The sequence below is a fragment of the Antennarius striatus genome, chromosome 3 (genome assembly GCF_040054535.1).
Source record: "Antennarius striatus isolate MH-2024 chromosome 3, ASM4005453v1, whole genome shotgun sequence".
Classification (NCBI taxonomy): domain Eukaryota; kingdom Metazoa; phylum Chordata; class Actinopteri; order Lophiiformes; family Antennariidae; genus Antennarius; species Antennarius striatus.
The window spans coordinates 26,470,001-26,483,588 of record NC_090778.1 but is presented as its reverse complement, the minus strand read 5'-3'; the positions used below and the strand labels follow the sequence as shown (position 1 = coordinate 26,483,588).

The 13,588-nt window shown below is 49.3% G+C and overlaps 1 protein-coding gene across 2 annotated transcripts in view; it reads left to right on the top strand.

The window, feature by feature from the left end:
* Positions 1-4,662: 4,662 nt before the first annotated feature.
* The window catches only part of mn1b (meningioma 1b), a 13,357-nt gene continuing 4,431 nt past the window's right edge, over positions 4,663-13,588 (top strand). The window contains exons 1-2 of one of the 2 annotated variants that reach the window (XM_068311463.1): positions 4,663-5,572; positions 5,680-9,313. In XM_068311463.1, coding sequence (XP_068167564.1) covers positions 5,746-9,313 — 3,568 coding nt within the window. In that variant the 5' untranslated portion in view covers positions 4,663-5,572; positions 5,680-5,745. Of the gene's footprint in view, positions 9,314-13,588 lie in introns of both variants that reach the window. The other variant, XM_068311462.1, reaches the window with a different exon arrangement.

Here is a 13,588-nt window from a genome sequence, read left to right as displayed (position 1 = left end):
AAAACATTTATTTTTGGTCGGTAAGTCGGTCTAAAAAATTTTTTGTGGGTGGGTCAGTTGATCTAAAAAATTTTGTTTTTCGGCTGGTCATTATGAAAATTTTTTTCGGTCGGTCGGTCTAAATAATATTTTTGTCCATCGGACTAAAAAAAAAAAAATTCTGTTGTTGGTCAATTTTGGTTGGTTTAAACAAATGTCAGTCTCGGTTGACCTAAAAAAAATTTGTTTGGTCGTTTGGTCCAACACATTTTTTTTTTGTTTGGTTGGTCTAAAAACTTTTTTGGGTTGGTCAAAAAAGCTTTTTTTCGGTTGGTCCAAAAAAATTTGTTTTTGGTTGGTAAGTCGGTCTAAAAATTTTTTTTTCTTTCAATCAGTGTAAAAACATATTTTTTTCAGACAGACTAAAAAAGTGTTCATTTTTGATTGGTCTAAACATTTTTTTTGGTAAGTCAAAAAAAAATTTTATTTGGTTGGTCGGTCTAAAAAAGTTTTTTGGTCCAATGGTTGGTCTAAATCAATTATTTTTTTCTATTGTTTTAAAAAAGCCTTTTTTTTCGGGGTAATTATTTTAGCCGGTTTCAAAGATTTTTTTTGGTCAGTACAAAAAATTTTTATTTGTGTGGTCAGTGTAAAAAAAATGTTTTTGGTCGTTTGGCCCAAAACATTTTTTTTGTGTTTGGTTTGTCTAAAAAACTTTTTGGGGTTGGTCGAAAAAGTTTTTTTTCAGTTGGTCCAAAAAAATGTGTTTTTGGTCGGTAAGTCGGTCTAAAACACTTTTTTTTTTCGGTTGGTCATTATGAAATTTTTTTTCGGTCAGTCGGTCTAAAAAATATTTTTTTCCGTCGGACTAAAAACAATAAAAATTCTGTTGTTGGTCAATTTCGGTTGGTCTAAACAAATGTCTGTCTCGGTTGACCTAAAAAAAAATGTTTTTGGTCGTTTGGTCCAAAACACTTTTTTTTTTTTTGGTTGGTCTAAAAACTTTTTTGGGTTGGTTGGTCAAAAAAGCTTTTTTTCAGTTGGTCCAAAAAAATTTGTATTTGGTCGGTAAGTCGGTCTAAAAAATTTTTTTGGTCCAATGGTTGGTCTAAAAACAATTATTTTTTTCTGTCGTTTTAAAAAAGCCTTTTTTTTCATTGTAATTTGTTTTGTTTTAGTCGGTTTTAAAGATTTTTTTTGGTCAGTACAAAAATTTTTTTATGTGTCTGGACAGTGTAAAAAAAATGTTTTTGGTCATTTGGCCCAAAACATTTTTTTTTTGTTTGGTTGGCCTAAAAAACTTTTTTGGGTTGGTCAAAAAAGTTTTTTTTCAGTTGGTCCAAAAAAATGTGTTTTTGGTCGGTAAGTTGGTCTAAAACACTTTTTTTTTTCGGTTGGTCATTCTGAAAATTTTTTCGGTCAGTCGTTCTAAAAAATTGTGAATTTTTGATTGGTCTAAAAATTTTTTTTGGGTAAGTCAAAAAAAATTTGTTTTAAAATGTCTTTTTTGTTTTAGTCGGTTTTAAAGATTTTTTTTGGTCAGTACAAAATTTTTTTTATGTGTCTGGACAGTGTAAAAAAATGCTTTTGGTCGTTTGGTCCAAAACATTTTTTTTAGTTTGGTTGGTCTAAAAAATTTTTTCGGTTGGTCAAAAGTTTTTTTCAGTAGGTCCAAAAAAATTTGTTTTTGGTCAGTAAGTCAGTCTAAAAGATTGTTTGTGGGTGGGTCAGTTGATCTAAAAAGTAATTTTTCTCGGTTGGTAATTATGAAAATTTTTTTTCGGTCAGTCGGTCTAAAAAATATTTTTGTCTGTCGGACTAAAAAAAAAAAAAAATTCTGTTGTTGGTCAATTTCGGTTGGTCTAAACATATGTCTAAAAAAAATTTTTTTTGTCGGTCTAAAAACTTTTTTTTGGGTCTGTTGTTAAGTATAAAAGATTGTTTTTTGGTGTGTCTAAATCATTTTTTTTGGTCAGTGGGTCAGATCCAGGTCATGCTGTGGTTCTATTGGACCCAAACAGCGTGTGTTGGGTTCTATTTCTATTTATCATAAAACACCCTGACCGGAAACAGATATAATTTCTGACACAATAATGAGTTTTCTTTGAGAAGCCTCATACACATTTATGGATTAGCATTACAACTGTCATTAAACAGTCGGCCGGTGGGTAGGGTTGGTTCGCCTGGTGGTCAAGTCTCTCCGTGACCTGCGGGTCGGAAGGGTCGCACAATAACAACGGAATCTGCACTAAAGTGCAGGACGTGCCGGCGCTCTGCTGCCGGATATCCGCTGCGTTGTTGTTGGTGGAGGGACGGTCACGTGGGCCGCTCATTTCTGAACCAGCCAATAAGGCTGTTTCTAAAAGCGGAGACGGACGGGCTCGCCCACGCACCTCCTGTTAGGTGGCAGCTCCTCGTAGCCAGCAGGAGGCGCCCGTCCGTCCGTCCGTGGGTCTTCCTCCTGGGGAGGATGAGGGGGCGACAGATGAAGAGACGCCAGGTTCCTTCAGCGCATCTGTAATAACCTTCAGTTTGTTCGCTGTTGAAGATGCAGCTCAGAGGTCATTTCTGCTGGTTTCCACTAAGGGGGGGTGGGGGGGTGGGGGGAGTTATTTGTGTCTCTGTGACGTCACGAGCGTTTCCTCCCCCCCTCCGGACTGCGGTCAAGTTTAGCTGCAGAGATTCTCCTGAGTTTTCCTGTTGTTGTGGGAGAGACATGGAGGAGGTGTGGGAGGTTGGGTGAGTGTGTGTGTGTGTGTGTGTGTGTGTGTGGGGGGGGGTTCTGTCACATCCCTCCCCTTTTAATACAATGGTGCTCCTCTGGATGACAGATGCTGCTTAACCCGCCCTGACCCTGGTGGCTGATGGTCCGGCTGAGTGACAGGACGCTCTGAGGCCCGCTTCACGCCGGCGAAACTGCACAGGATCCGTTCCCTCAACGAAGGAAGGAAGTGTCTCTTTGGAAGCCCCCCCCCCCATGATAAAATGTCCACCGGCGTGTGGAGTAAAGGTGGAGACGGGCGCCACTCGCCATCGAGTCCAAATTGAGCTCCAAATCAGACGTGTGGCGAGTCGTCCCCGCAGCAGGCCGAACCGCGTCCATCATCACCATGGTGACGGGGTGGGATGGGGGGGGCGAAAGGGGGGCAGATGGAGCAAATTTCTCCTTTTGTTGGAGCTGCTTCTGTATTCTGGTGACAACCAGTGAGATGTTCATTCACAAACAGCCAAACGATGCTGGCGCTTCCTGCGGGGTGTTGCACGTATGACCCTCTTCCAGGTCGGGCCCCCGAGATCTGGAAAATCAACTAGACGGGTGTCGGGAATCTGGTTGTATTCCTGGTTAATGGAGGGTTGTTCCAATAAAAACAGAAAATGTTTTAAATGCCTCTAATCTCAGATTAAATTCAGTCCCAGTTTCCCGAGCGGGCGGTGCTGCTCTTGCCTCACTCCGGCCGCTAGGTGGCACTGTGTCGCTTCGGTTCCCTCCCAGCTGTAAATGCCCACTCGTCCACAGTGGATATCAGAGTTCTTCTCCCTTCCACGATGCTGGATTTAAGTCAGCATTCCCAAATGTGTCCTTATTCCTAGGTAACGCCGGTTGTTTCCGGGGAGCGTCCCCATCCGCGCACAGGACGGAGGGTTTTCATCTGAGGGACATTCGGAAAGCATTTTAGTTCCTTTTAAGGATTGGAGGTGAAAAAATAGTGAATATAAATGAGAAATCCATGATTCATAAACACATAAACAATCAAATATGAGCCACAAACGACACAAAGACGCGTCCAGGTGAGACGCGCACCTGTAGCTGCGCCATTTGTCTCCGGAACGCGTTTAGATTTCTGTCTCACTTATTGCGCCACTTATCCATTTGCGCAGATAATCTCGGTTTAACTAAACCCGCTGCTAATTAACCTGTGAACCGAATTATCCCGACTCAGCCTTGCGTAAACGTTCCCCCGCACACCAAGAGAAAGATATATCGATTATCGGATTTGAAGCCCAATATCATCCACATGATTTAGTTTAGATGCTCTTTTAAGGAGGAGGTCTTGGGGGGGGGGGGCTGATTGGTCACTGGGGCGTCAGAGGCTTCATATTTATGATCTAATATTTCTTCATCAGCCATTTCTGACATAGTAATACGAGCCTGATTTAAATAATCGAAGCCAAACTGATATTATTATTGGACGCGGATCGATCCAGCCCAGCAAGGGGGGGGGGGGTGATTGATAACCAATGAAATGACCCAATAAAACCAATAAACAACCGGTGGCTGGTTTGATGGGACGTGATGCGGGTGATCTGAAGAGCTTTTGGTCACCGCATGGATTGATGGGTGTAAGGGTTAAAAGGTGTGTGTGTGTGTGGGGGGGGGGGGTGCAGGATGCAGGTTCTCCTCTCCTCCACAATCAAATAAAAGAGGCTGCATCCGGTTCCGATGAGCTGAAGGGGTTTAATGTGAAAAATACTCCGCGCGTATTTGTGAGGAGTTCATTTTAAGCGAAAGCTATTTCTAAGACGCGATCCGCGCGCAGACGCACCGACTCCGTGGACCACCTTAAAAGCGCTTTTGTCCCGCCCCCGATGCTTTCCTGCGCTCGCTCTGATTGGCTGAGACCTCCTGGATGGCAGCGGCTGGAGAAATGCAAAACTTGTTGCTGGTTCCTCCGGACGTGCTGATCTCACACAGCGCCGAGCGGCAGAGCGGAGTGTGAGTGTGTCTGTGAATCGCTCCGGAGCGCGCTCACACCGCACCGGACCGGAGTCGGTAAACGGAGGGACGCGCATCTCAGGAACGGAACGCGCATCCAGGACTTTAAGGAGAAGGCTCTCCGCTGCAAAAGGCGCACCACCAGCAGGCGGTGGAGGATGCTGTGGAGCCGCTCCGCGGTGGTGGAGTGCGGGTTTAGTGCGCGCCGCGCTGCGTAAAAAGGACGCTCCGGCGCTCCGGCTTGGACAAGCCGTGCGTTCTTGGACTTTCCGCCGCACTGGACTTTTTTTTTTTTTTTTTTTTCTGCTCCACTCCTGATCAGCTTGTTGAGGTTTTTGAGTGACAACCGCGGACAGTAGAGGGTTCAAGAAAAAGATTCCCCCTCAGAGCCGCAGAGGCAGTTCCAGCTAAAAACGGCTCCGATTGGACTTTTTTTTTCCACTATGGGACCTTCTACAAAAAGTGACTCCTGGAAATTTGACATTTAACTGGAATAATGAATTATCCGACAGAATTTTATTCCCTGTTCGACCTCTCCATTTCCTCTGCGCGCTGCTTTTAGTTCCAACGAGATGTTTTTGTTCCACGAAGAAATGCGCGCAGAAGAAGAACTTTGGAATATCATCGGTCACTGGTAAAGAAGCTGCAGCTTTCTTGTTTCTATATCCAGTCAAAAACGAATTGCGGTGAAAGTTGCAGCACAAACAAGGGAAGAGGGACTCCGATCTGCGCGCATTTGGACCCCGTCTGCCCCCCCCCCCCCCCTACCACCACCACCACACACACCCACCCAACCGCTCTCTTCTCCGCGTCCTTGGAGAAGTTGAACAACAACAACAAAATAAACAAAAATCCTGACACACAATGAGAACTTATTCGGTGAGTTAAAATATTTCAAGTCGATACGGCAGTTGAATCCAAGTTATTATTATTTTTTGCATACATCTATATTTTCTTTTCTTTTTGCTTTTTTTTGGGGGGGACAGACGGGAAATCAGTCGGTGCCGACGCGCGGCGAACCGGCCGTCATGTGGGACTGATACCAGAGGAGTATGTTCGGGCTGGAGCAGTTCGGTTCTCAGATTAGTAGCAGAAACCCTGGCCAGTCAGAGAGAAGCATAAACCAGCCGAGACTGAACATGGGCTCCCACTATAAGAGCCCGGGCTTCCACGCCGGGGGCCCGCCTGGAGCTGTGGAACCCGGCATGGGCCCCCTGAGCGAGCCTCAAATGCTGGGGCTCAACATGAACATGAACGGCGGCGAGCAGTACGGGGGCTTCCATCCCCGGGGCCACTCGGACATGCACGCTGGTGGTGGGGGCCTCCAGCAGCAGCAGCAGCAGCAGCAGCAGCAGGGACCCATGCATGGATTTTTTAACAACCAGCAACCTCATCCAGGACACCCCCACGGTCACCAACCTCACCCCCACCAGCCTCACCCTCATTTCGGTGGGACTTTCGGAGGCCCCGAGCCGGGGTCGTCGTGCCTGCACGGCGGCAGGCTAATGGGCTACAACAACAATGGCATGGCCCCCCAGCAGGGCTTCGGGGAGGGGTTTGATCCTCTGGCGGAGGGGCAGGCGGGGGACGGCTTCCCCCCCCAGCAGCAGCAGCAACAGCAGCAGCAGCAGCGGTCCGGGAACATGCCCGACTTCCAACATCACGGCCCCCCCAGCGGCTCCCATGCGGTCCCCGCCCCCTGCCTCCCCCTGGACCAGTCCCCCAACAGAGCGGCGTCTTTCCACGGCCTCCCGTCCTCCTCGTCCTCCTCCTCCGAGTCTCACGGCCTGGAGCCTCGGCGGATGCCCAATCAGGGGGGTGTCGAAGGACTAGAGTACAACTTCCCCAACGAGCCCCCGTCTGGACATTTTGATGTTCACGTCTTTTCCCCCTCAGAATCAGAATCTCAGTTACCCCACTTTGGCCCAGGAAGGCCAGTTCCTAGTGGGAATTTCCCAGCGACCCCCGGCATGCCCCGGACACCCGGCATGCAGGGCATCTCCAAAGGACACCAGCCGCCGCCCCCGCAGCCCCCGCAGCCCCAACACGGAATGTTTTTCGAACGTTTTGGAAACGGTCGCAAAGTGCCCGTGGGAATGGAACCGGGGGTCAACGCCAGACATCCCATCATGCAGCAGCAGCAGCAACAACAGGCTGGCTTGATAGCCAGGCAGAACTCGTGCCCCCCAGGTCTCCCCCCCAGGCCACCTCAGGCTGAGCCCGGCGCCACCAACCCCAACATTCTGGATGGAGGGGTCATGATGCCCGGCCAACACAACCAGTTTGAATATCCCATTCACAGACTGGAAAACAGGGGGCTGCACCCCTATGGGGACCCCATGTTTAATATGCAGCAGCCGGCTCCGCCCCCCTCCCAGCAGCCCCCGAATCAGCGGCTCCAACACTTTGACTCTCCGTATATCAACATGGCCAAAAGGCCGAGATTTGACTTTCCCAACGCGCACGGCGGCGAAAGCTGGTGCGGCGGTATGGATAACCACCTCTCCCCCTCCGCCTACCCCGGCCTGCCTGGGGAGTTCACCCCGCCCGTGAGCGAAGGTTTCCCGCCGGGGCCCCTGCAGCACCCGGGCCCCGAGCAGCAGTCTCTGCAGCAGCGCCAAAATGCGGCCATGATGATAAAACAGATGGCATCACGCAACCAGCAGCAGCGGATGAGGCAGCCCAGTCTCCAACAGCTGGGTCACCACGGCGACGTGCCCCCCGGACCGTTGGGTCACGGGGGTGCGGTCGGCGGGATGCCTCAACCCGGGTTCGACAGGGAGAACGCCGGCAGGATGCCCAACATCGACGGGCAGAATCCTCACGTCACTCAGGAGAACTCCTGGTTCCAGGGGTCCCACCCCCCAGGGGAGATGATGTCACGGCGGATGGGAGGGGCAGGAAATGAGTCGGGGCCCCACGACATAGGGCTCCAGCAGAACGGGGCCGGGATGATGTTCCGGCCCGGCATGGGCATGCAGGAGCCCATGAGGATACCGGGTGACGGCCACGTCCCGGCGCTCCATTCCCCGGGAATCCACTCGCAGTTCAGCGGCACCATGGGTAATCTGTCCCAGATGCAGTCCCCAGGGGCGGGAACGGGGCACCCCAATGCCCCGGCGGAGCGGCGGCCGGCTGACTTCCCCGCTCCTCCGATGGGGGCACAGCCTACATTCCCCTACGGGGGAGCCAATCGTCAGGGGCCGGCCCACGGTGCTCCGCAGGGGGTGAGCACCTCGCCGGGGACCTACCCTCCTCCGTCCGACTTCCCCCCAGGCCAGCGGGCGTCCGTCAGCAAACTGGGCGCCCTGTCCCTGGGGAACTTCAACAAAACCAGCGCTAAAGACAGCGTCTTCGGCCAGAGTTGCCTGGCGGCCCTTTCCACCGCCTGCCAGAACATGATCGCCAGCTTGGGGGCCCCCAACTTGAACGTAACATTCAACAAGAAGAACCAAAACGAGGGCAAGCGAAAGTTGAGTCAGACGGAGGCGGACATTAATAGCAGCGCCGCTAACGGGACGGGCAGCGCCGCCAACGAGTATTTCCAGAGCGGCGCTTCCCAGAACAGCCAGATGCCTGGCGCCGGGAATAGCAACGCTAAGCCTGCAAGTCAAAGCCAGACGGCGCAGGGGGAAGCCAGTGCCCTCTCCCCAAATTACAACATGGACGCTACCCCGTGCAGTGAGGGGAAGGCAGCAACAGGGAGTGGGAGAGGGAGAGGCAGGAGAAAACGGGACAGCGGACACGTCAGCCCCGGGATGTTTTTCTCCGATAACGGTAACCCTGTTGTAAGTCCAGGCCAGCAGACCCCCTCGGCTGGCGTTGGGGAGAGGGGTGGGGGCACGCCTCACGAGAAGCACCTCCAGTCGCCGTCTTGGGGGAAGGGAGGCGATCTGATGTTGGGGGGAGAGCAGGCAGACCTGATGTCGTCTCTGGACAGCGGCATCCAGAGCGTCTCCAAGTCCGACAGCAGCTCGCCGAGGGTGGACTTCCCCGACGACGTCAGCACCCACTACGGGAACGAGGACGAAGTGTCGTCCAGCTCGGATGCAGGGGGGGCCTCTTCCTCCAACGCCAAGCCCAATCGCAGCCCCATGATCTCCGGTTCGCCCAAAATGCAACGGGGCGACCATGGGTTGATAAACGGACAGAAGCCCCTAGGCATGGGCATTAGCAATCACACTACCTCGACGCCAGATAGCTACGGACTGAACGCTGGGGGGGCCGGCGGGGTGAGCCACCCGGGCACGCCGGCGGTGGAGCAGGTACGCACCCCGTCCAGCACCTCCGGTCAGGAGGAGATCCACCCTCTGGAGATCCTGCAGGCCCAGATCCAACTCCAGAGGCAGCAGTTCAGTATCTCCGAGGACCAACCGCTGGCCATGAAGAACGGTAAGAAGAACGGCGACTGCCCCCCCCAGAACGGGGACAACGAGCTGGCGGGCTGCAGCCCGGACCCTGGGAAGGGCTCCATGGGCACCATCGACCTGGACACCCTCATGGCGGAGCAGCACGCCACCTGGTACGTGCCCAGCGACAAGGCCCTGATGGACGGGTCGGAGGACGACAAGGCCATGGGACCATGGGAGAAGAACAAGAGCCAGACCAGCAGCAAAGAAGGTAAATGAAACCCTCTCCCCCCTTTTCTCCCCCACTTTTAATGTATTTATTCGGCCTGAGTCCCATCCCGGTGAGGCGGAACACGGGGGAAGCTTTTGTCCGTAATAAATCCACCGGTAGCGACATTCAAGTCTTCACAAAGACGCATAGAAAGACCATTTACGAGCCGTTATTCCTGTTCATTTGGGTCCGTATTGAAGAACCCAATCAGCCGTTAACAGAACGGAGCCGGTTCGAAATGCAGAACCGTTTTTCTGCTGCTCATTCTCCTCAAGTTGCTGCGCTTCAAAAGGAAAGTAAACATTTCCTGCGGTTCTTTATCTCGGTTTTCAGGGTGAACAACTACATTGAGAAGATTAATAGCTTTCTGGGGATATGGTTTGGCGCAGCGGGGGTCCCCCCCTCTACCCCCTTCTGGCTTTGTTACGTGTTTGTTTTTGTTATTACCAGGGGATAATGCGAAGCTAGCTGAGAGCATCGATTCCACATCTGATAGGATTTCATAGATTGTAAAGATCAGTCAGCTTTAATTTTATTTAATGATTTATAAATGTATTTTTTGTATATTTATTTTGGTTACTTTTATCACTTCTAAATTAATTTTGTTACTGAATAAATTAGATGAAAATATTTTTTGGATGTAATTTACAAAAACTTTCTGGATTAAAAATAGAATCTCTTCCGGCCTGAAGGCACCGGAGCACAAAGATTTGTATTTTTACTGAAAGCTGAAATGTTTCTAGTTTCAATTTGTCTCAGCTACATGTTTCCATGGTGATTTTAAATCAAAATACAGATAAAATATTATGAATAATTACCGTCATGTTCAGCTACAGATTATTTTCATCATAGTCTTTCTCTCCTGAAAATAATGAGAATGATACTGATAATTTTTATTATTATAAAAATCTAATAATTGTAATATAAATAATGACATTTTCAGATGTTAATTATTATTATATTTTTATATATTTACCATTTTGTATTTTTAACATTATTATTGAGGGTTTATATTCCAACAGAACACATTTTATGCTTTAATTCAAAACGCAATCGCACAAATTGATGAGTTGTATGTTTGAATATCTTGATTTTATTATCAATTATTTTTAAAAATTCCATCTATATTTTTTTTTTACATCCGTGATTTAATAATTACAACAATAATTATAATAAAAGTAATAATAATTATTATTATTATAATTTTAACATGTATAATAAAATAATCTCTCCGTCAGGTTGAAGCTGATTAAACCTAAAACCACGTCTGTGTGTGGAATTAATCGGTGAATATCGGTGATCGCCTCCCTCCGCGTCTCGAGCGCCTCTTTGTTCTGCTCGACGCGCTCGGGGGCGCGCGGCGGGTCGCGGGAGCGCGCCGCGCGCGTCGCTTTGTCTGCGCGCCTGAGCGACGGGTGAGGAAAGCAGCAGCAGAGACGCTAGACTGGAACTTTCCACTTGGAGCTACACCCCCCCCACCACCACCCATCTCATTCCCAATACGACCCCCCCCCCCCCCGTGTTGAAATCAATCGAGAAATAACAAGCCGCGTTCACATTAATCTGATCCGAATGATCCGCAGCAGTCATAACGCGTCATAGCGCGTCATAACGACTGTCAGCTAAATTAAGCAGCTAATGACGATTCACTGAAAGCTGCTTTTTTTTTTTTTTTTTTTTTAGTTTTTAAAAAAAAAATCCAGTTCTGTTCATGTATTTAAAAAAAAAAAAAAAAAGTAAAAATGAAAACAGTAAAAATGAAGGAATGCAGTAAAAGAAAGAAGAATTGATCGCTGGTCACTTGATCACATCTGATATTGATTAATGATTGGAAACCAGTCAGACTCTCACCCTGTTGTGCCTCTTTTGTTCAGATTATGAATTCAATAGGTATTTAAATGTAATCAGACCCCCCCCCTCCTCATCCTCTCTTATCTCCTCGTCTCCTCTCCTTCTTTCCTCTCCTTGCCCCCCTGCCCCCCCCACCCCCCCTCCGTGGACACAAGGCTTGCAGCTCTGGAGCGATCGATAGCTAGTTAGCACAAATCACGGCTCCTGACAGTTTCTCATTTGAGTGCTTCAGACAGCCAAGATGAAAAAACGGGGTGGGGGTGTATTTGGTTGGGGGGCGGGGGCGGGGGGAGTTGAGATTGAATCTGATGCTTGGGCGACACAGAAGCAGCAACATAACATCATAATTTAAGATCAGTCACAACACACAGTGAAACTCCACCCCCCCCCCACCTGCACCGGTGGGGTGACCCGGTGTCACCGTTTGGGGGGTGGGGGTGGAGGGGGGGGGGCAGTTCATTCTTTCACACATGAAGCGGCTGTTTAAAGTAGTTCACGTGGTTGTTTTTCGTCTTCTTTCATCCCTTCATTCTCGCCCATAAGCCCCGCCCTTCAGGTTAGCCCCGCCCCCTCATTCCATCAGGGTTTGACGTCGCGCCAAAGCCTCATGAGGTCATCCATTTATTCTAATGACCTCATGAGGAAAGAGTCGAGGTGCACGTCGGTCGGAGGAGTTCACGCGTGTCGTTGTTTGTTGTTGTTGTTGTTGTTTGTTGTTGTTGTTGTTGTTGTTTGTTGTTGTTGTTGTTGCTTTCAGGACGTTGTCAGCTTGTGGGTTTAAACAGGTGTTTTCAGTGATGTGGGGGCAGGGCGAGTGAAAGTGAGGACGCTGGGGGCCAGGGCCTTATTCTGGGGGGGCCCCTGCGAGGTGAACGCCTCACGTTGTCTGCGCAGACGAGCAGCTGTTAAAAGCTCGACTGCGCAGACCTGCAGACGAACCGCCGCGTGCCTCTTCTTCCTCTTCTTACCCCAGAATGGAGCAGCTTTCCTTGTTTGGTGTCCCTCCCGATCACACCCCCAACCCCCCCCCCACACTATTTTTTAAATTTTTTTTTAGCAAAACCAAAAGCATCTCTTCCTCTTCCTCTTCCTCCTCGTCTGCGTATCGCAGCCAGAAGGCGGGGGGGCCGTTCATCTGGGAGCGTCGTGATAACAACCGGGCGGCGGGCGCAGGAAGTCACTTTTATTTTTTTACTTTTACACTTTTTCCTCGTCTTCTCTATATATTTTCATCAACTCAGTTAAAACACTTCACAGCTGACCCCCCCCCCCCCCATTCCGTAAGCAGCTCTAATAAACAATAACCATCAGATCTCCCCTCCTTTCAGCGCCACAACAACCCCACCAGGCACTCCTATTCCCCTTTTTATTCTAATAAGAAATAAAACAAGAAGAAGAAGAAGGAGTGATTGGCGTGTGCTTCAACCTGGGGGGGGGTGGGGTGGTCTTTACCTGTCATTACAAGGTGTTTCTTATGGATCCCCCCCCCCCCCCACCAATCGTCTCTCAGGCTCCTGAACGGCGGTAATGATAATCATTATGATAATCATAGTAATTAGCCTCGGTAATAACGCTTCTAAAAAGTCATAATTTATCCTCAGGCGACTCCTGGAAGTCGAGTCGGTTCCTGACGGGTTCGTCAGGGGAACAATTGGCCCGCGTTGGTCCTGGAATGCTGATTCCAGCAAGTTTTAAAGCGACGGGAACCAGGGGGAGAATTATGTCACCCGTCCCACCAAGAAAAAGGACTTTTGACCTCCCAAACCTCCGTCCACTTCCTGGGAGGAATCTTTTAAAAAAAGTTTTTAAAAAAAATGGCGTCCAGGTTGGGTTCCGCCCGGAGGCGCCTGTGCCTCCACCTGCAGGTGTGTGTGTGTGTGTGTGTGTCAGGTGTGGGTGTTGTCATGGCGCCAGCAGCGGTTAGGTTATTAGTCATACAGGTAGTCGTCAGGCGCCTTTAATTTGTATTGAGGAACTGACAAATGAGTTTTGACACTTGGAGCAGTTTCTCCTGGGAGACGGAGGTGGAGACCGATGGATGGGGGTGGGGGTGTGGGGGGGTGAGAAAGAGAGAGAGAAAGAGGGATGTCTTTCCTTTCTTTTCTTTTCTTTTTTTTTTAAAAAAACAGAACATCTGTAGTTTCGCTCGCGAGGCGAGTGTCTGGGTAATAGCTACCATTTTCATTTATGGAAGACAAAATAATTCAATTCAACATCAGATTCCTCCCCCCCCCCCGCCCGCCCGCCCGCCCCCACCAGATGCTCGACAACTGTTCAGTCGGAGCACATTTAAGAACGCATCTATAGTTTATTTAAATTAATTCTCCTCTTTGATGATGTAAGGAAAAAAAACAACCAGACATGTTTAATTCAATCGGTCAGAAATTTAAATATTAATTTTCCGTTTTTTTGGCTCCAGGTTTG